General features: G+C 46.9%; 2 protein-coding genes across 5 annotated transcripts in view; one reads left to right on the top strand and one right to left on the bottom strand.

The window, feature by feature from the left end:
- LOC138582894 (urotensin-2 receptor-like) overlaps positions 1–4,523 on the top strand; it is a 491,025-nt gene extending 486,502 nt beyond the window's left edge. The window contains exon 2 of one of the 2 annotated variants that reach the window (XM_069654610.1): positions 4,411–4,523. The gene's annotated coding sequence lies outside the window, so the exon portion shown is untranslated. Of the gene's footprint in view, positions 1–4,407 lie in introns of both variants that reach the window. The other variant, XM_069654609.1, reaches the window with a different exon arrangement.
- Positions 3,926–25,478, bottom strand: part of OGFOD3 (2-oxoglutarate and iron dependent oxygenase domain containing 3) — an 876,068-nt gene continuing 854,515 nt past the window's right edge. For all 3 annotated transcript variants that reach the window (XM_069654613.1, XM_069654612.1, XM_069654611.1), the window contains exon 9: positions 3,926–4,597. In XM_069654613.1, coding sequence (XP_069510714.1) covers positions 4,461–4,597 — 137 coding nt within the window. In that variant the 3' untranslated portion in view covers positions 3,926–4,460. The remainder of the gene's footprint in view (positions 4,598–25,478) is intronic.

Below are 25,478 nucleotides of genomic sequence, written 5' to 3'. Positions count from 1 at the left end.
CCTATGAAGGTCAATAAAAGAAGAAAAAATTGTTCCTTTCTGAAATGTGGCCCCAAGTTCGTCTGAAACAAAACAGACAACCCAGAAATGGGCAGCAGTCCCATACACCCCACGCTTAAGGACAGAAGCCCCCATATAGTATGAGGAGTCTTCTGTGAATATCGCTCTTTGAGGTCATCCATTAATTGGCACCAGAGCAAGAACCAGCCTCCACACTAAAAAAGGTGGACGCCAAAAAGTGTTCATGTGTGTTAAAAACATTGTTCCAAATAACACTTCGGGAAAAACTTTGAAGTATAATTCATCGCCTCCCTGAATGTGATCCAGCCAAGCACCTCCAAACAGTTCCTAGGAGCTGTCCTAAACACTCAAGAGGGGTTGGCTTTCCCATCAGAGGAAAGAATTCGGAATATACTGCTGCAAATTCCGCAATACCAGGCCGGTCGCCAGATAACGGTACGCAAAGCAATGCGCTTGCTGGGCATGATGGTGTCATGTATTTACTTGGTCCCCCACATGCGCCTGCGCATGCGTACCATGCAAGAATGGTTGGCGAAACAGTGGTCTCAGGCAAGTGGTCAGTGGGACGATCTAGTGGTCGTTTCGCCAACACTTGTACAAAGCCTTCACTGGTGGACAAGAGAGAATCTGTCCAAGGGGAAACCCTTTTACGATCCCGAGATACAGGCGCTAGTCACAACAGACGCATGCCTGACAGGGTGGGGAGCACACCATCTCCACCACACAGCTCAGGGTCTCTGGTCTCACTCAGTGGCCAAGAATCATATGAACCTGCTAGAGCTTCTGGCAGTATTCAGAGCGCTTCAAGATTTCGAGCCCTACCTGTTGAACCTTTCAGTGCAGATCCTGACGGACAGCACTACAGCCATGTTTTACCTGAACAAACAAGGAGGGACTTGTTCGCCAAATCTGTCCAAGCTTGCCCAGAAAATTTGGATATGGGCACTCAGACAGAACATCTTCCCGTCATCTCAACATGTTCCAGGGGATCTCAATTCTCTTGCAGAGATCCCCTCCCAGAGGAACACGAATGGTGTCTACACAGAGAAGTCGTAAAAGATATCTTCTCTCAGTGGGGTTTCCCCACTATAGACCTATTCGCCACAAGCGAAAACAGACAGTGCCCAGGATTCGCGCCCAGGTTCCCCCAACCAGACTCCCAGGGGAACGCCCTGTGGATGAACTGGTCAGGGATGTTTGCGTATGCTTTTCCACCAACACCTCTCATCAGGAAGGTGGTCAACTAGATGAACAGAGAATCAATGACGCTCGTCCTAGTTGCTCCCATATGGGCGAGACAACCGTGGTTCCTACACTTACGCAGACTAGCAGTGTGCGAACCCATCAAACTCCCGGGCTGGTATAACCTACTATCCCAGCACCAGGGTCACAAAGTGCATCCTCAACCCAACTCAATGAACCTGGCAGCCTGGCTCCTGAGGTCATAGAGTTTGGACATCTCAATTTACCACAGAGATGTATGGACATCCTAAAAGAATCTAGGAAGCCAAACACGAGGCACTGCTACTTTGACAAATGGAAAAGATTCGTTATCTGGTGCCAGAATAAGCAAATCAAACCAGTTGATTGCCCTCCTTCCACAATTGTCACATACATGCTCCACCTGCTAGACACAGGGTTGGTTTTTAACTCGCTGAAGGTACACCTGGCAGCTCTGTCAGCATACACCACCTCCCATAGCAAGGTGTCGTGGTGGAAAGTACCAGTGGTTAAAGCCTTCATGGAAGGAGTAAAGAGACTTCACCCTCCAATTTCAAACCCACCACCAGGATGGGACCTTAACGTGGTGCTAGCTAAACTCATGGGGCCCCCTTTCGAGCCCATGCATAAAAGCAGTCTCAAACACCTGACTTATAAAACGGCCTTCTTAGTAGCTATTACATCTATAAGAAGGGTCAGTGAAATTCAGGCTCTGTCAGTGCAGGATCCTTTCTTTATAGTTTATAAAGATAAACTGGTTTTACGTACACACCCTAGGTTCTCACCTAAGTTTATTTCTAAATTCCACGTGAACCAGTCCATCGAACTTCTGGCTTTCTTCCAAGACCCACAAAGCTCCGCGGAGGTGAAACTACACACCCTAGATGTGCGCAGGGCAGTCCTATACTATGTAAACAAAACCAGACCGCTAAGGAAAACAAACCAACTGTTTGTCTCCGTAGCTACAGGCAGAGAGGGAGATCGCCTCTCTAAAGGTGCCATCTCTAAGTGGATTGTTAACTGTATCCAGCTGTGTTACTCCCTTTCTGAAAAAACTCTGCCTTTCACGCCAAGAGCCCACTCTACAAGAGGCAATGGGGCCACTCTGGCTTTCATTGCAAATGTACCGCTTGACACCATTTGCAAAGCAGCTACTTGGAGCTCTATTCACACTTTTACTCGGCATTACTGCATTGACACCCATTCCAAGACAAATACTCAAGTGGGACAAGCGGTTCTAAGACATTTATTTGCTCATGACCTTTCTCACATCCCACCTCCTTCTTCTAACACTGCTCGCTAATCTATGCACAGCATGTGATCTAAGCAGATTCCACAAGCCTCAGAAGGGATACATTACTCACCGTAATCGTATTTCTGATGCTTGTATCTGCTTAGATTCACATGCGACCCACCCTTCCTCCCCTCTGAGAGAAGGCGAAAGGATGCTTGTAGTCTTATCTTTCTATCTATCTGCTTGGATTATCTGTACTCACGCTACTCCTCATGCTACCTCATGTCAGAAAAAATACAATCTGAGGGTCCCAGACGCGTGAGGGATCATGGGTACAGTGGACGTCACACTAGGGATAGTATTACTGGCACGCCCTGTGTCGACGCCCATTTTCGAGTTCCGAAAAACAAACTAATACTCTGCAGCTTCCACTAGATGTCGGCCTATGCACAGCATGTGAATCTAAGCAGGTACAAGCATCAGAAATACGATTACGGTGAGTAATGTATCCCATATACTTTTAATACCAAGCTCTGGTCAGTGTTTTCTTGCTCTACTGTGTCTTTAGCCCTATTGTGTATCCTCTGTATACTGCCCTACTCATCTTGAGAGAAGTCTGACTGCTCAGGCACAGCTACCAGGTAAATCTGGGTGGTGCGGACTACTACAAATTGGGTTTACTGCTTACTCCTGTAGTCTTAATCTTCTTGCAGTGTTCCCCAAGGGAACTGCACAGGATTCTGCCTAACAATGTGATACGTCTGAAGACAGAAGCTGTAGAGCCCACATAGCCTCTATAACCGATCTTTTGGGGCTTCACTGACTTTTCCGTTTCAGCCCATTTGCTGAGCATTTGCAGAAGAATGGTTGCAAATATTTTACTGCTTTTGTCAAGAATGTCAAGCAATAGAAACTAGGTAGGTTTGGTATAACAACCCTTTTTATATACAGGAATAAATATAGAACATTAACAACTGCTACAAACCATGCCTGTTCTAATGATCTCATTAAACATATCCAGTAATAGATTGCCCCAATAGTGCTGGCTGCGCTCGAGGACGGCATTAGCCAGTCAGTCAGGACCAGGAGCTCTGGATGCCTTGAAGTAATAGTATTTGTTTCATCAAGAATGTCAATTTGTACATCTCCTAGTTGAGCAACCGGTTTGCGCGACACACCCTCTTCGCTAAAATAACAAGGATTGTAATATAATGATTTAATATGAGCCCCCTCAACTGTGCTCTGAGGTGCCTCCAAAGTCTGATTTTCACTATCAATTATGAATGCCCTCTCCTGCCTTTTGGGCACAACTTGGATTTCCTTTTCAACAAAAGAATTGCACCACCGAACACATACATACCCACCAAACAGAGGGGTCATCAAAGTGCATTTTCACTCTTTCCTTTCAATGCTTAAAAACACTCATGTAATCAGCCGAGAGGCAGTGTATTCTGGTTTTGGATTTTTATTTGCAGCATATAGTTTGATCTTTGAGGTATGTCAATAAAATGCATCTATGCATTTCTAAAATCATTCTTCTCCTAAAGTGCAGACTTTTTAGAGAGGCAACACATGATCACAGAAGGTAGACTGTTTTCTGCTGTTTCTTTTTGAGTGAATATCTTCTGGGGTGATTATGCACACAGTACCAACAACTCGATTTAAACATCCCCATCTGCTCGATTCCATTTTCCTACACCCCTGAAATGTAAGAAAACAAAGCAATAATTTAAAGAGTACAAAATAATGTCTTCCATTACCTGCGAATGATTTCATCTGGTAGATTAAAAAAGGTTAGGAAACTGCATAAAATCCATTTTAAAAAGTTCTGAATGCGTGTTATGCTGATCGTTTTTTGTCATGATGTTATGATTAATGTTTTATCAGCTAAAGTAAATGGAAGTTTCTGAACTAATGATCTTTTCCTCCAGCAGGCTGCACCACCACTGACGCCGATACACTGCTGGACAATATGGCGGAAAAACTACGTGAGTGACGGGTCTCCGATACCATGCTCTGGGTTGCATGTGAAGGAAATGGTGATGGCATAGCGAGTGCCCCAGCGCACTTTTTCAACGCGGTGGAGATTTTCTGAGCCAGAGGTGAAGAAGGAGACCCGGCCTAAAGGAGACAGGAGAAGAAGAATATTCAATTTAAAAACATGACAATAAAAAAACACAAAAATGAAACACAAAATTAATGTTGGACACGGGTATTCAAGACATATACAGCCGACCTAGTGCAATAAATGCAGTTTGGTCAAATTCTGCGTTTTTCTACGGTTCTCATATTTAATTTATTTGCCCTTTATATTCTTATTTTTTGTTGACGTTGTTTGATACTTCTGCAATTAAAGGTTACTTTCTCACAAGATGATTGTACTGCATACACGTAGGGCGAAATGCCCCATATGCCGCAATAAAAGGATCGGAAATTGACAAATTAGCCAGCTCTAATTGTGCTTGATAAAAATAGAAGCGATGTAATTATTGTATTAGCCTTTCACTGGCACAGCTGTGAAGAGCGTAATCGTGCTTGAGAGGGACTCTGATGGTCACGTTTTAATTTCATCTCCCCCACCCCAAGTTGTGGAGTTAGTGGGTTTATCCGCTTCCAAGCCTACCAGTCCAGAGTCAAAAATATCAAACGCACAAATCAAAACACACACACACACACACACACGCACGTAACGAAAGGAAACAAACAAATAGGCATTTCGAAACAAATGAGGAAAATCTGACCTTAAAGGCTCTGCACCCCTGCTCAAAATCATCAGCTCAAACCAGCACATGCCAAATTGCTACTGCCAGAATGGTTGTTCATGGGATAGCACGAGTCTGACTTAAATGTCCTATTGAAAATGGTTCCATGACATCAGAAAGCCAGCCTCAGGCTCCTTCAGGAGTGGACTATAAAATGAGTGGGCTGTAGATTCCAAAATGAGGAGCAACATGCTTTAGTGATAACAGTATCCTCTAGTTTTCACGTTGACAAAGCAGATTACCACAGCTACACTCTAGATGCATATATTCATGTCTTGTAATTAGAACGATTTAATAAAATAATACACTAGAAGCATGGATGTCCTTCAAAAGAAATTAAAGTATGACCTGCACTGACCTGATTTGGATTTTCTATTTGAATATCTTTATTCAAGTCACTTTTTTGACTGCTAACTAATTAATCATGTTTGACACATGTTTTAAAACAGATCCCTTACATTCCAGCTTTGGAAACTCAACGACGTTTGTTAGGCCACTCTTTTGATTACATTTTCTGCATGTCTTTTAAAGGGTCCTTGGGCACTTGGTATCCTCAGGCTGCTCCAGACGGATCTGCCTGATTTTTCTATCGCGGAAAAGTTTGCATGAGAAATGTACGAACCACAAAAGTTTCGTACATTTCCCATGCGAACATACATTAAAAACCCCTACAAACCAACACCCACACCCCCACCCACAACCCCAACATACCCCCACCTTAATTTGAAGACGCACTGAGTTCCTGGGCGCCAGTTCCCTTTCACTTCTGTGATCAGGAACCAGTGCCAGAGGGGCCTTTTTTTTGTAGCAGCTGCAAGGGTTTCCCCCGCAACCCCCACTCACTATCCTGTAGAGTATAGTGATTGGGGTGTTGCGGGGGACACCCCGGCATCCCCTGTTTTTGTTTTTTTTCATTTGGAGTGGGGCTGAGGGGAGGTGTCCCCCGCAACACCCGCTCACTGTAGTGAGCGGGTGTTGCGGGGGACACCACCCAGCCCCAAGTCCGACCGCACCGAAACACCTAAACACATACCACGAAAGGTTCGAACTGTTGGTAGTTAAAACTCACACCACGAAAAGGTCCAAGTCTTTTGGTGGGGTCGGACTTTTATTTTCGGTAATTTCGTACAATACAGCTCCAGGCACTTCTTAAACCTGCACACAATATTTAGCAATGTGTTTGGGACCTCTTCAAATTCGTATCCCTCTTAAAACACTGCAATAAGGCAACCAACAAACTGGTCAAAGGACAAGAGAGCCTGCTGCCGACTCTTCCTGTCTGGCTAACTACTGCCCTATCTCCATTACCCCCTTGCTGGGCAAACTCTTGGAAAAGCTGGCCATCTCCCAGCTTATCCACCACACACAAACTGTTAGTTGTCTACACAACCACCAGTCTGGCTTCAGAGCTTCCAGAGGCACAGAAACTGCACTCCTGAACACCTGTGAAGACTTGCACTTTAATCTCGATACCAACGCTCCTCCTGTTCTCATCCTTCTTGACCTATCCTCTGCCTTTGATAGGGTCAATCATGCCACCCTTATAAATTGTCTCTGTGATACCCTTGGCATCATGGACCTGGATCTGGACTGGTGGACCTCCTTCCTCTGTGACAGACCTTCCCAGGTGCAACTGGTCTCTTTTCTCTCCTCCATTTCACGCTCCACCTGCCATGTCCCTCAGGGCTCTATCCTCTTGACTTGGCTTTTCAACATCTACCTTGCCCCTCTAGCCCATTTGATATCTGCCTTCTCTCCTAACTTCCAGTGTTATGTGGATACGCACCTCTCCTTCAAGCTTCCCTCCTCTGCCGCCTTCTCTTCCATTCCTGACTGTCTGTCTGCCAGTCAGGCATGGTGCTCTGCTAACGATCATTGCCTTGATGTCAGTAAGACTGAGATCAATCTCATTGGGACCCCATCTCCCTCCAACTCTCCTACTCGCTGGCCACCCTCTATGGGTCCCATCCCCTCCCCTTCCTGTGAGGAAAAAAAACCTTGGGGTAATCTTTGACTCCTATCTTTTCTCTCCTCACATCCCAGACCTTGCCAAGAAGGCCCACTTTCAGCTATACCGCCTCAGAGGCATTCTCCCTTTCCTCACCTTCCCCCAGAAACCCAATGCCTCCAGAGCCCTGGTCCTCCACAGGCTGGACTACTGCAACATCCTCTTCCACAATCTGCCTCCCTTTGTCCCCTTCAACTAATCCAGATTAGGACTGCAAGATTTATCCTTGTACTCATGCCCAAGGACCGGAACTCTCCAGCCCTATAATCTCTCCACTGGCTCCTGGTTGCTGCAAGCTCGGTCTTCTAGCTCCAACACTCTGCAGATCAGACGCTTTTCCAAGCAGAGTGTGGGGGGTTAGATCTCTCTCTCTCCTCTGCAGGTACCTCCCTCTGGAATGGCCCCCTGCCTCTCTTAGACTTGATCCAGATCTCCTTAAGTTCCAGAAGCTTCTCAAGACCCTCTTCACTTCCTCCTTTCCTCTCCTCTGCTAATGTCCCCCTCAGCCTCTTGACTTGCTGCCTGGTTCCTTCAGATTCTTACAGGGCACCAGGCCTTTCCCGACCAGTTTACTCCTGCACTTGGCCTCCCCATACCCCCCTCTTCATGCACTTGCCCTTCTGGGCTCCCCCCCCCCCACTCCCTTGGCACTCGCTTAATCCACAAGCACTTCTGCCCTGACCGACAACCCCCCACCCCCCCAACACTTGCTGTTACTGCACTTGCACAATTTGAATGGCACAAGCCTTAGTAGGACCGTTTTGGTTTTTGTCATCCAGTTCCCCACCCTCTTTTGTTGCACCTTGAAACACATTGTGTAGAACCGCATCATAAATACACAATAAATAAAGAGCTAATAACCCTGGAGTCTTGACTAATTGTCAAGGGAAGGTTTTACAAGCCCCCTTACCACCCTTCACAATCCAGGAGAATGTCAATTTGGATCCCCACTCCTACTATGCAGCTATTCAACTTGCACACAAAGGAGAAATACTTAACAGTAATGTTCTTTCTATGGATTCTTCTCTCGAAGATTCCTCATCTGATAAATATCCCTCAGCCAGACGCTGCTCAGAAGCCTTTTTGATAGGGGGCATAGTCTCGATCGCGTTAATCCTTGACTCCGGACGCGACACTGGTAGTATATTTATCGCGTCACTATGGCTTCATACCTCAGCGCCTCACCCACGGGAAACAAACCAATGGGATTCGGATAAGAAGCCAAAAAAGTATTTTTTTGGTGAGGAATTGAGGAATATTCAGAATTCTGTAAGCAACAGACCGACAGTGCCCAATTGTAAAACGCAGTCTTGTGATCACTTTTTTCACATTCGAACCTTTTGTTGTCGTGCCACCAAAGAAGAGAGACTAAGAGTGGAAATTAGGACATTTTCATAGCGGGGAGGTGGTGGAGTGCAATGAGGAATCTGTGGGAGAAAAATTCATAGAAAGAACATTACTGCTAAATGATCACTCTGATGGTGACCGTGTGCGATACAAATACCTTTAACATTTCTCCTTCCATGGATTGCATTCTTCTGCATATTCCTCATCTGATAGTCTCTGAAAGAAGTACAGCATGCAGAGGTGGGGTGAATGTCTTAAATGAGGAAGCTTTGCAACATTTCTTTCAAAACAGGTATCAGCCCCACGAGCCACATCCAGGGTGTAATGTTTTGTGAATGTGTGGAGCGATGACCATGTTGCTACTTGGCAGATCTCTTTCACAGATGCACCCTTTTGCAACGCAATGCAGGTTGCCATCCCCCTAGTGGAATGAGCCCTGATGCGCGACGGCAAACCCTTTCCCGCTTTCTCGTAGCATTCCGCAATGCAGAGGACTATCCAACAGGAAATTGTTGGCTTAGACAACTCCAGACTTTTCCTTGACTACGAGAAAGCAATGAATTGCTGGTCACGTCTGAAGTCCACTGCCCGGACCACGTAATAGCTGAGCACACTCTTTGTGTTAAGCCTGTGAAGTCTTTCCTCTTTCTTGGAAGGGTGAGCCAGTGGGTAGAATACCGGCAGCTCAATCCTCTGTTGGATATGAAACTCTGACACCAGCTTTGACAGGAATTTAGGGCAGACTTTAAGCAAGACTTTCGCTCTAAAGAAACACATGATGTGCCACTGTGATGCCCACTAGGAAAACTGTCTTAAGGGTAGCAACCTAATAGAAGATGTGGGGGCAGACCCCTAATTACATTAACCCAAAGCAGGTCCACTACCTGAAAAAGGAGTGCACGTTTTGTATGTAAAGCAAGTTTATTTTACAAAGTCCAGGGAGCAGCTAGATGACTCTATTGAGCTAGACTAACCCAAGTCGTACTGAACCACATAAAGTGACACCTTATATTCAATTTTGCAAAAGTTAAAGCACTCCCATATATTTGATTACAATTCACCTCCCACATGTGATTGGACAAACCGTCTTCAAAGAAATCCCATCTTTCTCCAATTTGTACATTCTTATAGGTAGCCGTTATCTGAACTACCATCTTCAAATTGTATTCTTAGTACACCCTTTCTTGGGATTAGTCCGTGATAAGTCATGCCATCATCAAACAGTTAAAAATGTGTTTGCAAACAATTCATTACTAGTAACAACTGGCCTGAACCCATTAACCTTAAACATAATTGCAAATGGTTTGCATAGATTCTTCATGCAATATATGAAGTAGGTTCTCTTTAAACTGATGATAGCTATCTCATCCACCCCAGTTTACTGGCCCCATCGACATTTTAATTTATACGACTACCACTTGAGCATGTACCGCCTCTAGTTTCACCATTAGATAACAACTGAGTATTGAACACCATGTCCTCACACATTGCTTCACCCCACGTTTATTGCTGGACACAAATCGTTGAAACCCTCTATCAAGCTCCCATACATTTAAGAGATTAAATCTGTTTTCTGAGATACTAGTAGGACATAAAACCCATACCTGGCTCCTTCAGCTGAGCTGACCATCACTAAGGTCGGAGTTACTTATTTACCCATCCTCTGGCCCTGAAACTTCGCAAAACCAGTTCCTCAAAGTCATTTTAAAATGCACCTCGCAAACACCCTGACTGCTGTGTTTTAACCCATTTGTAAAAAAGCCCACTACATTTAGATAGATGAATTCCATGTGTATTTGGATCAGTGTGCATGCATGTTTAATAACAGTCATATTTTCTTCAGTGGATTCTCTATGACCAGTTCACTTCCTTGCATGCACATTAAAAACCCTCCCCATCTCTCAGTTTCCACGTACTTCAGAGCACCCCACGTGTGAATCATGTTCATGTTATATTTGATGGTTTTAATATATCTTTCTGCGAGCATGCAACGCTAATGTGTATCAGTTCTAAACAAAAAGTAACACTTCAGTAGCATATCCCATCCATAATTAACTGCACTGCATACATATGAAGTTGCAGGGTTCGGACGAAATTACCCAAGTAGAAAAGTCTGAACACCAAAAGTCCGACCCTCATTTATTTGCATATGTATACGTGGGGGGGGGGAGTAAAGTTAATAAAAATGTATAGGTGTGAGGTCGGTGGGCTGTGGGGGGTCATGCTCAGTTCGCTGCAGCCCCAGTCATGAATATGGCAAACGCAACACAAACACATTGTGCTTGTGAGGACTTTTCCTGACCACCCCAATAAAGAAAGCATGGCTTCAAACTGAGCTGCCAACAATAAAGTAAGCACCAAGCTGAGGTCCCAAGCTGGAACCACAGATGGCATTGGCAGAAACCTATTTACAAGGCCCTTCAAAAATTGGGTCATTACCGGAATCGTTAAAAAAGATCCTTGATCCAGTGACCTCTTGAACATGGGCAAAGGAATTACATCATCATAGTAGTGGGGCATGAGATGGAGTCCACCTTGTGATCCCTACAGCATACCTCAAACCTTCTCCACCTGCATTCGTACAAAGACCTAGTGGCAGGGCTGTGTGCAGCCAGCAACATTTTGTTCGCGCTTACAAACCTCTTGGTATTTAAGCGCATTATAATTACGCAACTAAGACAAAAAAAAAACAATTACGCAACTAAAAAACAAACAATTCCTTTAACAGCGCCTCGATGCCCGCAGGCTGTGTGAGCGCTTCAAAAATGCAAAATAAACAAACATCTCAGGTACCTCTTCAGATAGGTACCAGTCATCATATCTCACCCTCTCAAGAGCCACGCATGCAGATTAACAGTCTCCGGTTACAGTGGAGTACCTGACCTTCCGACAGGGATAGGAGGTCCAGCCTCTGAGGAAGACTGTGTAGTGGGCAGATGGCCATTTCAAGGGGATGGCCATTTCAAGGAGATGAAAGTACTATGTTAACCTCGCTCAGTCTGGGGCGACGAAGATCATGGTGGCCCGGAACCTCCTCAGACTCCTGAGGACCCATGGGGTGACAGGTATGCAAGGAAACAAGTAGTGGAGGTCAAAGACCCACTCCACTAGGAACACATCTCCCAGTGCCCCACTCACAAAGAATTCCCTCAAGCAGAACCGCTTGCACTTTGTGTAGCCCTTGCGACAAATAGATCCAATGCTGGGACATCTCCAACTCATGCCTGCTCAGAGCGTCTGCCAACCCGTTCTCTGCTCCTACTGGGTGGGGTGCAGAAGCTGAGATCTTGCTCTGAAGCAGCCAGAACCATAGTTACAAGGCCTCCCTGCATTGGGGCTGGGACCGCACACCACCTTACATGTTGAGGTAGTGCACGGCCATTGTGTTGTCTGTCAGAATCAGGACATGCTTCCCGCATGACGGATGGTGCATAAGCCATCAGGGCTAGCCATATTGCTTGTAATACCAGCCTATTGATGTGCCAGTGGCGCTCCACTGGGGACCAAAGGCCATTCACAGGCAGATTCCAGCAGTGAGAGCCCCAGACCTTCAGGGGCATATCCACGACTACTTGTGCCTGTGGCCACATTGCCAAAAGTGTTCCCCTGCCATCATGCTTTCTCTGTTGGTCCACCTTGAAAGTTCATTGGCCACCCACTTCGACACCTTGAGGATGTCATGGGCTCTGGCACCAGAAAAATGCAGGAGGCCATGCAACCCAAGAGATGGAGGAAGGATGCTGCTAGCAAGCAGTCGTAGTTCTGAAACAGCGCAACCATCTGCCGAACACTGGTGACTCGTCCATGGGGGGAGGAGCCTTCCCACCCAGGTGTCAACGACAGCTCCTATGAATTGGAGATACTGTGTTGGTGTGACATGGGTCTTATGAACGTTTTTGGAGAAACCCAAACTGTGAAGCAGTGAACAAGTTTCCCTTGAGCTGCATTGATAGTGGTCTTGGAGAACTTCCTCAGATCAACCAGTCGTAAAGGAATATGTGAATGCGGAATCTTCTGAGGTGCGCTGCAACGACTGCCATCAACTTGTTGAAGACCCTCGGTGCGGAGCTTAGGCCAAAAGGGGAGCACTCGGAACTGACACTCAGAGTTCCCAATGACAAATCTCAGGAACCGACTGCGCTTTCGATGGATTGACACACAGAAATAGGAATCCTGAAGGTCCACTGACGCCAACTAAGCCTGGGATCCCTGAAGTCAAGGATCGGACACAATCCTCCCCCTTTCTTGGGTAGCAGAAAATAATGAGTACCAGTTCGATCCAATCTCTTTGTGTGGTACCTCTTCCACTGTATCCTTTAAAAGCAGGGCCCTCAGTTCTTCTTGCAGCATCTGTTCCATTTGCTGGGGAGGGGTGGTTGTGTCTGGAGGCCTCTTCATGAAGGGTAGACAGTACCCCCATTGGACAAGCTGCAAGTTATCTCTTTCTACCTGTACCAGTGCTCAGAGACCCTCCCTCTAGCCACAGGAACTTGTGGGGAGAACTCAAAGCAGTCCGTCTGCCCTGTCTGGGACACGAGAAACGACTTTGCCCTGCAGTAGCTGTGCTTTCCTTCTTAAGGTATGCCAAGCTCCTAAGCAATGTGGATGTTCCCATGGCATGATCCACGCTATCAGTGGTGCCAAGACCCACCTGAAGGCCCTTGCAAGCCACCTCTTTCCAATCATTTATCATATCCCGTAATCCATTTCTAACCTCTCCTGTTGGGCAATGATCTGCCTCCTCAGCTATCATCCACCAAATAATATGAGAGAACTTAGCAATGGCACAAGTGGCGTTAATTGCCTTTAGAGCCATACTCGGACACATTTTCCTGGCTAAAGCATTGGTCTTTTTGGACCCTCTGTTGGCAAGTTGAGGTAGACCTAGATGGCCATGAGCTCATCGTGGCGGCTTGGATCACCAAACCTCCTGGAGTGGGATGAGCAGAAAGGAAGGGCAGATCCGTCCTAGCTGGCATATACTTCTTGGTCAACTCGGTATCGACTCCTGGCGTGGAACATGGTCTCTGCCACAACGTCCTGAAGGCATCTTATATGGTCGCAATGAAGGAAATTGCACTCTCCGATTGGGGGCCCTTGTCCAGGATGTCTGTGAGATCATAGGACTAGAATGGCTTGGCTCGGGTACCAAGGCCTAGGGCCAGAACTACTATCTCCACTGTCTTCATGCACTGGCCACTCGGGTATCCATGAGGAGATGCCTGCTGCAAATCGAGGTCAGGTCGGGTGAGGTATCAAGCCTGCTTGCCTTGTGCAGTCCTTCAGCTAAGTCCAACAGGTCAGCCTGGTCAGTGATCATCCAGCTTCCCTAACTCCCCCGTCAGCTCCATTCGAAAAGGGTGTGGGTCACCCTCTTCATCTAAGAACAACTTAATGGATTGGAAAAAATCCAATCTTGTCTCCGGGACGAACAATCTGTCAACTGCTGACATTTGATGGGACTGTCCCGACGAGGCCTCACAACGCCAATGATTCGAGGGCCATCAAAAAGCTGGAGCATTTGGGTCTTAAATGCCTCTACTCTTCTCTCGGGGAACTCAAAGCCAGGAGGGACTTACTCCGCTCCGCCTATGAACCGGAGTCATGTCTACATCAACTCTTTCTCTTCTTATGAGAGGACAAGGTCGACAAATGGTGAAACTCACTCCGCTTCTTGTTTTTTTTTTACGATGTCTGTCCTTCTGTGGCATTGAACTTTTGGTATTTAGGCCACTACTTGACAGCTGATCATGCCAGGGGCTTCAAAGGAGTCTGCCCAGGGCTAGTTCACCCATCATTCCCTGATTGCCTTCAGGTTCATATGCTGACAGGACCCGCACTACACAACATCATGGGCCACCCTGAGGAACCACACGCAAAGCCTTTTTGGGTCCATGGTGGTTATCTTCGAGCCGCAGTCTTTACAGCGCTTGCAACCCGAAGAAGCAACTGAGGTATGTGGGCTTAGTGGCGGGATATTTGTACTACTGACATTGCGTCCGGAATCAAGGAGTTGCACGGTTGAGACATGCCTGAGTCGACTGATGATGCTGATGTGCACTATGCCACAGTCGAAAAAGTTTCAGAGCACATGACACTGGAGGGATATCTACCAGATGTGGAATCTGTATGCAATACATTGAATTGAATTTTCACTTGTTAGGGAAAATTCTCTGTAAGGCTAATTTCCCAAACCTAGTGAGTCCCCCAGCAGCTTTGCTGGATTTCTGGAGTTTATTTTTTTCTCTCCTGCTAAGAGTGAGATTCTTTTGCTCCCACTCTTAGACATGATTAGAGGTGTTCCTTTCACTTTCCATGTGTTTTATGGGCTATGGGGTCTTTTACTCCATAGGGTCTCATGTGTTTTTTTTATGTGGGTTACACAGCACCCTCCGTGCCGTAACCCAGGGGTGTCGTAGCGACCCCCCAACATAGACTCCATACCCTGGGACTGACTACTGTCTCCCAGGGCATGTAAAGTCACCATTGGCTTTGCGAGTCCCAAATTATGAACAGAAACCAGTACAAACCATCATATTGTGGATGTACTGGTCAGGGCAATTCGATTGCCCCGCGGTCTGTTGTTCGAGGGGCACATCTCCGTCCCCCCTGATCGAGTTTTGGCTGGTGGCAGTGATACTACTTTTTATATTCGACCGCAAATATATCTCTATGGGATTTTCCCATTGTTCAAGGCTACCAACTTTAATTATTTAATTCTTATAGCCTCGTACATACTGCCGGTTTATTTATTTAATATTAATTCACCGGTTGGTATTTTCTGCCAGAAATCAATTCGAAAATGGCGTTTGTGTTCTCTTCTGTGACTCCAAACCAAGTCGAGCCCTTTGTTCCACTTTTTGGCGGGCTTCTCCACAGAAGCCTCCAAAAGTGGTGCCACTCTGTCTGAGTACCACCATGGGTGTGGGAGAGGGTTTAGGCACCCTGGACTGAGTTACCTTGGTAACTCAAGTCGCACTCTTGTGTGATTGGCCCAAGTGGTGAGCCGGCCGGCTCACCACTTAGCATGTTTGATTGACAGCTAGGCTGAGTGAAGGGGGGTGTGCTGCATAAAAGCAGGGCTTTGGGGACTGGAACTTTTTTGATGTCGCCACAGGACCTAAGAATCCGAGGAGGGAGAAGCTGAGCCGACCTGCAACGACGACACCAGGAACAACTGCCCCCGCTGGAGCTCCCTTCACACTTAAGGTACTGAGTCCCGCCTGGCTTCCCTTGCGACAGATCGTTCGGGGTGACAGTAAAGCCTCGACTTTCTAACCTGGGCGAGCCTGGGACAACCTAGCTAACTTTTCCTGACTTGAATTTCATCCTTTTTGTGCAAACTATCTACAAGACTCTTTTGGGCATAACCCCACTGTGTGAACCTGGACCCCTTCTGCTTGCTCTCTCCAAGAGTGGGCCTTGCAATTGACTTCCTTGCTCTCCAGTAGAACTCTGCCTATCCTGCCTTACTGTTGTTCTTTGTAAAAGTATTGAAACTTGTGTGCTTCCTTAACCCTGCCTTTTTCCTCCCTTTCTTTACAACTTATTAGAGTGTCATCTTATGTTAAGCGCTCACCTCTGTCTGAAAATAAGTGGTGTTTCTCACTAAGACGTGTCTAATAAGTGAATAGGGTTGTATATAGCTAGCTAGCGTTTTTGCTAGCGTAAATTACAAGTGTGTTTTTAAATAAATAATTATATACTTTTACACCAAAGCTCTGGTCAGTGTTTGTTTGTACTACTGTGTCCCTGTACCTATTGTGTATACTCTGCATACTGCCTAACTCTTCTTGAGGGAAGTCTGACTGCTCAGCCACAGCTACCAAGTGAATCTGTGTGGTACAGACTGCTACCAAGTGGGTTTACTGCCAAACACCCACCTATAGTCTTAAATATTTTGCAGTGGTCCCTAAGGGAACTGCACAGGTTTCTGCCTAATATCACTCCAGGCTGCCAAGTGCTTATCAGACTTCAGCCACTTCACGACAGGCGTCACCCGATCGCTGCACCACTTCACACACAAGGCTTCAAATTCCAAAGCATGTTCCACACCCAAATAATCTACCAACCCAAGTCCCAAAGAGATCCAGGGGATGCACACAGAAATTTGCTTTTCTATGCCATACATCTGCCTCTACTAACCCCCATCAACTAACCTGTCAAATTTCCACACACAAACTCGCATGAGCTTTAACAAACGACTCACAGCTTAACATCCCTCTTACAAGATGGCAAATAGAACACTATATGTCAACAACCAGTTTACATATCATAACACGGCCTAATTTCTGCACAGAAACCCTTCGATGCCCTCACCACAAAAAAACAAAGTTGACAAATCAGTATACTTCCAGTCTGCACACCTCCACATAATATCACAGTAGATATGAACATCCCCTCTCCTCCCAACTTAACAAACCCCACCCATTCTCTTTCCGAGCTGCCAGAGTGCCTGAAAATCATGCAAATAGCAGTGGTGCACAGTATCAATCCTAATAGCATAACACAATCTCAACTGTGTTTGGGAATCTGCATAAAGGAGCGTTAGGAAACACCTAGAAGATATGTGAAGCATAATGGCCATATATAATGCACAAAACGTTAGTCTCGCTAATGTCAGATAGACTGCAGCACGTTATTTTCTACCACCTCATTCCCAGAGGCACCTTCTGCTTACTGGGGGACGTCAGAAAACCAGAAGAACAAGTTACTCTCTTACCTGGTAACGTTCTTTCGATGGGATGGTCTGACGACGTATTCCATATCTATGACAGTAATCGCCACAGCTCCTCGGAAAATTTTTGGCGTCTGCATCCTGCGTCGATGACGTCGATACGCCGTCCTCGAGGGCCCCCGTCGAGCCGACATCACTGGATGTTATAAGTAGGACGCACGACACCCGTAGCCTCTGTTCCCCCAGAAAATGTGGCACCAAACCACTGCCAGTATGACCACAGAAAGCCTTGCGGAAACGTAAGCTGGAATCGCATAAGAAATTCTGTAGCGAGGCAGATAGGGAGAGAGCGATATGGAATACGTCGTCGGACCATCCCATCGAAAGAACTTTACCATGTAAGAGAGTAACTTGTTCTTCGAGGGGATTGGGTCCTCTGACGTATTCCATATCTATGACAGACTCCCAAAGCAGTGCCAACGTATGGAGGAGGGAAAAAGAATTTAGAATATAGAAATTTAGAATGCCCAATCAAATTGCAGAGTAAAGGATCGCCTTGCCAAAGGCCAGATCCTGCCCATGGATGGAATTTAGGGAGTAGTGACGTACAAAAGTATGGACCGAAGCCCATGTGGCTGCTTCACAGATGTTATGAATAGGAACACACCTCTGCAGGGTAGTAGAGGCAGCCATACCCCTACTAGAATGGGCCCGTAAGCCCCCGGAGGGTCCTTACCCGCCAAGCGGTAACATTCAGAAATTGCCAAGATAATCCATCTACACAAAGTCTGCTTAGTAACAGCTTGTCCCAAACGCCTTCCAGCATAATCAATAAAGAGCTGATCGTCCACTCTGACCCGGGACATGTGAGAAATGTAGAAACTTAAAGCTCTCCTAGGATCCAACCTATGGAGCCTCTCCTCTTCCTTACTAGGATGTGAAGGAGGATAAAATGCCGGAAAAATAACCTTCTGGCTTAAATGGAATTCCGACACCACCTTCGGAAGAAAGGAAGGACGAACTCTAAGGACAACCCTGTCCTTATGAAACACAGTGAAAGGTGGCTTAACTGAAAGTGCCTGCAACTCACTCACTCTGCGAGCGGAAGTGACCGCAACTAAAAACACAGCTTTAAAGGTTAACAGCCTCAAAGGACAATAATGTAAAGGCTCAAACGGAGCACCGATAAGGAATTTCAGAACAAGGTTCAAATCCCAACCAGGCACCCGGAAAGGTGACGGCGGCAACACATTAGTGAGTCCTTTGAGAAATTGAGAAATTAAAGGAATTTTGAAATAAGAACACTCCTCAGACAAGCGCTTAAATATAGACAGCACCGCCAGGTAACCTTTAACAGTACCCACTTGCAGGCCCCTGTGGGCCAACAAAAGCAAAAAAGACAGAACCACAGCAATGTCACATGCAAAAAGGATCCACATTCTTAACACTGCACCAGTCGGCGGAACTTTCTCCAATGGCAAAGTTACACAGACTTTGTTGCCGGCCTTCTGGCCGAAAGCAAAACCTCCATCACGTCTTCAGGGAGGTCCCAATCCTTATACCTCAACCTTTCAGAAGCCAAGTGTGAAGGTTGAGGGATCTGACCTCTGGATGGAGAACCTGACCCCCCTCCCCCTCCGGTGAGAACAGATCATCTTGGTAGGGAAGACGACGTGGAGGGCAGATGGACAAGTCGTGAAGGTCCGGGTACCATGTCCTCCGGGCCCAAGCCGGAGCAATGAGGATCATCCGGGAACCGAACCTCCGTAACCTCTGCAGCACTTACGGATGACGGGAACTGGAGGAAAGGCGTACAGCAGTGGGAAGGACCAGTCCACTACGAACGAGTCTCCTAAGGCTACTCTTGGAGGAAATTCCCACGAGCAGAAATTTTCAGACTTCCGGTTGACACTGGAGGCGAAGAGATCCACCTGAGGGGTCCCCCAAAGGGCGAAGATCTCCAGGAGAATCTCCTGAGCCAGCTCCCACTCGTAAGAGATCACGCTCTGCCTGCTCAGAGCGTCCGTCTCGTTTTCGTCTTCGGCCAGATGAACTGCAGAGATCGAAACTTCCTGCTGGATGGCCCAGAACCAGAGCTGCATTGCCTCCCTGCACAGAGGTAGTGACCCTGCCCCCCCATTTTTGTATAGGTAGTGCATGGCCACTGTGTTGTCCGTCAGAATCAGGACATTCTTCCCTCGCATAGTCGGCAGAAAAGCCTTCAGGGCAAGCCTGACGGCCCCCAGCACCAACAGATTGATATGGAGTCTGGACTCCGACGGAGACCAACAACCGCTGACTGTCAACTCATTAGCATAAACTCCCCATCCCGTGAGGGATGCGTCTGTCACGATAGTCACCTCTGGCCAGGGTAGCCAAAATGGAGCCCCCTTCATCAGATTGCCTTCGACGGCCCACCACAGAAGGTCCTGGGCGACGGAGGGCGGCACCTGAACGGGGTCCGACATCCTGCCGGAGGACTATGACCACTGCATCGTGAGGGCCCATTGCAGAGATCTCATCCGGAACCTGGCCTCTGGCACCAGAATAATGCAGGATGCCATGAGGCCGAGCAACCTCAAGAACTCGAACGCCGGGAGACTCTGGGCGTGTTGAAACTTGTGCACCATCTGCTGAATGTGATGAGCCCTCACCTGGGGAGGAAAACACTGCCCCAGGGATGTGTCGAGCACTGCTCTGATGTACTGGGGCCACCTGGTTACCCGTTTTCCACCTCGAATACCCTGTTTTCCACCTCTGGCACTCCTACGGTGGCCCCTTTGACTTGCAGCTCCTCTCGATTTACTAAACGATGAGTAATAACAAAATGAACCTCCCCTCCACTGCTGTCCCCTAGGACGAAAAGGCGGAAGTTGGTGAACTGCAGCGCCCAGCGGCTTTGCTGCAGCTTTTGAGGTATGCAACCTCTCAAGGCTCTCGTCAGTCTTGCTGCCAAAAAGATGTTCACCATCGAAGGGCATGTTGAGGAGCCGGGCCTGCACATCAGGAGCAAACCCCGGCTTCCGCAACCACGCAAATCTGCCTTTTACAGTGCTCGCTGCCATGGACTGGCTGACACAATCTTCCATGTCCAGACCCGACTGAACGGACTCACACATGGCATCCTTGCCATCCTGTACAATAGCAAGAAAACCATCCCGTTCTTCCCCTTCGGGAATATGTTCAGCCACTAACGAAATACAGTTCCACAGAGTGTGCGTGAAACGTGACAAGGCACACACAGAGTTGGCTGCCAGTAGAGCCATAACCCCTGAAGAAAACACTTTCTTCGCCCAGCCATCAACACACTTGTCGTCCCCATCAGGAGGGATGGTAGGATACGACGCCTGCTTTGCTGGGGCCGTAGCCACCTGCACCAAACTCTCCGGAGTGGGGTGCGTGGTCAAGTAGCAGGTGTCACTACTGGCTGGGCGGTATTTTCGCGGCAAAGACTTGCTCACTGCCGAGAGACTCTCTGGAGCAGTCCAAGCTGCAGCCACCCTTCTTTGCAAAGCCATATGGAATGGCAGTACCGGGTAAGTTGGAGGACCTTGGTCGAGGATATACGTCAGGTCATCCTGCAGAAAATCCACAGGGGGCGCATACCACCCCAAGTATTCCCGTGACCCTCAACATAAGGCGCCGGTATGAGGACTCGGCATGGGTGCCAGGCTAAGGCCTACAGAACTCCACCTCCGGAGAGGTGTCCAGACCACTGGCGTTGTGCAGTGACTGACGCAGGTCCTCAATCTGGCTATAACCAGACAAAATCTTGTCAGGCACCTCCTCAGGCACCATACCTTCCTCAGACCCCTCATCCCCCTCAGAAATATAATCCAGAGGCTGGAAAGAGGGCACAAAAAAAGGGACAAAGACATGCTTAGCCTTGGCCAGAGCCTTTCTGGGGGGGTTCCACCCTGCCACGGGGAACCTCCAACAAACCAGCCACGAAAGGAGTCGAAAGCGTTGACGGAATCGGCGTCGATATCGAGCGTGCCGCCAACAACTTCGACAGCATCGACACAGGCCTCGAGGGCGCAGCCCCGAGCGTGTCCTCCGACAGCATGGGCGCCGAGGGCTTCCTCAGAGGCGGAGCCTCGAGAGAGTCCGTCGACGACCTCGGTGCGGATGTCTTCTTTGAAGACTTCACAGGTTCGTCCAGGACCGGGACCTGGAACGGGCATGTCTAGAGCGACCATCCTTGTCCGACCGGGACCTCGAAGGCGCCCGGTGGTCGCGACGACCGCTCAAGCCCAAAGGCATACGAGTGGCGTCTCTAGCACGGTCACGGCCGGCGTCTTTAGACGGCGCGGACGGACCGGAGTCCTGCGACTGAAAAATCGCCATCATCTCCTTTCGGAAGGAATCCCATTCCTCAGGAGTGGAATGCTTGTTTGGACAAGCAACCCGCCGACGGGCGGAGTCCTCGGACGAGGACAGGGAAGGAAACCTGTGACAGTGCTTCCTGGAGTGCCTCGAAGAGGCAGAGGAATGGCGGTACTGATTCCGGACCGAGACCCCCTGGAATCACGACGATGCAGAGAGTCGCCCCTCAAATCGTCCATCGAAAGACCAGTGGAACACGACTTCCGGGGCTTGGCCACCTTATCCACCGACAGCTTCTTCTTATGCTCCCGCAAGGCCTTCGATGTAAGCGAATGGCAGCCGACACAGTCATCCGTATCGTGGTCCTCCCCGAGGCACCAGAGGCAAGCGTTGTGCGTGTCCGTCAGTGACATCTTGGACCGGCACACCCGACACTTCTTAAAACCCGACCGTGGGGTGGAAGAAGCCGAAGACATCATACAATACACAAACGAATCAGGTTCGAAGAACCGAAAGAACAGGATTCAGTAGAACCGAGGCACGTCGAGATCTCCGAAGCGAACACGTTCGCAGAAAAAACGGAAATGAGGCTACAGGCGTCGTGCGTCCTACTTATAACATCCGGTGACGTCGGCTCGACGGAGGCCCTCGAGGACGGCTTATCGATGACATCGACGCAGGACGAAGACGCTGAACATTTTCCAAAGCAGCACAGCTGTGGTGATTACTGTCATAGATATGGAATACGTCAGAGGACCCAATCCCCTCAAAGCTACCTTTAGCTACTGCAGATTACATCACATTAAGCGGGACAGGATTCAAACCTGTGTTGCTGTGCGTTGTCTTGCTTTCAAGACAAACGTGTTGCCCCTGAGCTATCCTCCTGGCACTCATTAGATCATTCTATTGTTACATTACAGGGGAAAACACTCAAAGCATACGGGTAGTTGAATGAAAGAAACCAGCACCTTGGTCGACAGGGACTTAAGTCAGATTTTATGTGAAATAGAAGCTAGTAATAGTTATTTATTTTACAGTGTAATTGTTAACTAAAAGAGATGCAAGTGTTTAAGGATGTTCTGCACCTATAGCCTTCAGAATGCTTGTATGCTTTACCATTAAGTCATATGCAAAGTGAGGGGCAGTGGGCACTGTACGTTACAACTGAGAAAACTATTGTTCTCAATTGGTTTGGCTGATGTTCCAGACAGAGATATATATTTAATTATTATTTGCTTTTTAGGCAGGTATACAATAAGAAAATACAGTTTCAAAGTGCCCAGACGGCACAGAGGAAAAGGGGTGCGACAAAACCCCATTAAAACACAATATTTCATAGCAGAGGGGGAAAGGGGAGAAGGGAAAAACCTACTACGCCTTGTGAGTATTCAGAACGTGCAAGTGCAGCAAGGAGGAGGGAAGAGGGGGTAAGTGCTGGGGAGTCCGAGCTCATCAGTGAGCCACAGATGAAGTGTTAGGCATGTTGAGTGCTACACGGACTGGGGCCGCAGGAGGTCTAAGTGCGAATCTCCGGGGCGGAGGGTGTGCAGATGCAAGTGCCATGGATAGACAAGAGCTGGGAAGAATTGGTGTGCGAGGTCAGTGCTCAGAGGACGCATAAGGGCCCAGGATACCAATCGCTGCAACTGTGGGATTAGCCGAGGAGAGAAGAGGGGAAGGAGGAAGAAAAGAGGAAAGTCTTAAGGAGCTTCCGGAATTTGAGAAGATCCTACTCAAGTCCCAGAGGAAGGGGGAGGCTATTGAATAGGAGGGACCCCTCTAAGGGAAGTGAACAACCACCTCTTCTCTGTTTAGCAAAACACTTTACACATAGAGAGTTAGTGCCAGAGGAACGTAGTGGTCTAGAGGTAGAGTATTTAGTGAGATAAACTTGAAGATAGTGGGGTGTCCGGGCCCAGACAGCCTTGTGGATGATGCAGAAGAATTTGAATGTAATCTGTGCAGCAACCGGGAGCCAGTGAACACTTCTGTGCAAGAAAGATACGGTCCCTAGGCCTAAGGCCAATGATAAGTCTCGCTGCCCTATTATGGATTAACTGGAGGGATCGCAGAGTGTAAGATGGTAGATTCAGGAGGAGCAATCCATTGAAGGGGAAATTACCTTACTGTAATGTCCTTTCTATGGATTCTTCTCCGCCAAAATTTGTTGCAATTCATCCTGTGTCCCATTCCAGATGCCAAAAATGTCATCAATAAATCGTTTCCAGAAAATCAAGTTCTTGTTCCAAGGTTTTTTGTTTAGAATAAATCTTTTCTCAAAATGTTACATAAAAATATTTGCATATGCAGGGGCCACTGAGGAGCCTGTTGATGTGCCCGAAATCTGGAGGTAGAATTTGTTGGGACTTTTATATTATTGTCATTTTTACCATTTATCACAAATTAGATAGATTTAGCATTAGGGACATGTGAATTCAAACCATGATGACGACTGATCTTTTGAGATGTATCCCACACAACATGACTTTTTTACATTTTTTACACTATTTTCTTAATTTTTCTATTTTTACCATCTCCTTCCTTTTTTTATTACTCTTACGATGTTGACCACACTTATTATTTCATACTATTATCCCATAATACTTCCTTATGCGCATCATCCGATTTTATTGGCTCTTTGCTTTAGATGCTTTTACTCGTTAAACATCATCCAGATGTTTTCTGCCCGTCGAGTTTGCTTTCAGCATCCATTTAATATTCTTTTTGTGTTTACCGAGACACTTTACATCGGAATATACATGTTCCTGCTTTAACACACAACTGCGCATGCGTGTGATGACGTCACTGTGTTTACACCGTGACGTCACACGTTCTCTTGACGCAGTACATTGATTTGCATCGCTATACTTCTGAGTATTTAAGGACCGCTTCCAGTCACCTCCTTTGTAGCGGATCCTGCCAGGAGACAGCTCCCCCTGGAAGACTGTGTTGTTCTTCTTTTCTTCTACCCTATTTCATCCAACGTGAGTGTACTTCGACTCTTGATTCTTGTTTGACTTTAAGCCCACTAGGGTAATTTAACCCTTCCTTTTTTTCGGATTTCTTTTTAGAACGGGTTTTCCCTGGCCCATTAATTGCTGAACAAAATGGCTGACCACACTACTAAATTGGATCTCACTTCAGTATGTACTCGTTAACTGTGTTGAGACCTTTGCTGGTAAGATACAGCTATGCCTTTACCATCTTTACTTTTTCTTACCTACCTATCCATTCTAATTATTTTTTACAATATATTTTTTTGCATATTTGTCGAATAGGACCTCAGCATATTCTGACGCGAATAGACAGAGGATCTACTTCCCACCTTCTCTATGATGTAAAACTACCTTTTTGATGACTGATATAATCTAAACCATAGGTAAATGTTCTCTTGGAATATTGACACGCCCTATTTTTGACAGCAATTACTTTATTGACTATTGGGTTTAACACAACATACTAAATAGATATTATATGTGATTCACTTTGTGATGAACATTTTTGTACAGATAGGACACAGTGTGTCTATGACTATTAGTAAGGAACAAATGAATAAGCATGATATGGGTTTCTTTTTGGATCTTTATCCACAAAATTAGGCGTTATGATATGACTGATTTGATTACCTTTCTAATAATATATAAAATACTCTGCATTGAGATGATTTGTTCTAATGTGGATTTATTTGACTTATGTATTTCAGAGATTGTTTGAAAATTTTGAAAATTATGAAAATTGCCCCTGAAGAAGTGAACCAATTCACGAAACGCGTTGGGCTCCTAAATAAATCATTAGATTTAAACTAATATACGTTTTGTCATTGTGTATATTTGTACATATGCATTGAACAATTATTATTGATCATTCTACTGTTAATCTCAA

This window comes from Ambystoma mexicanum, chromosome 3q (assembly GCF_040938575.1).
Source record: "Ambystoma mexicanum isolate Mex_15411 chromosome 3q, UKY_AmexF1_1, whole genome shotgun sequence".
NCBI lineage: Eukaryota > Metazoa > Chordata > Amphibia > Caudata > Ambystomatidae > Ambystoma > Ambystoma mexicanum.
The sequence above is the reverse complement of the archived record's forward strand: the minus strand, read 5'-3'. Positions and strand labels throughout refer to the sequence as shown.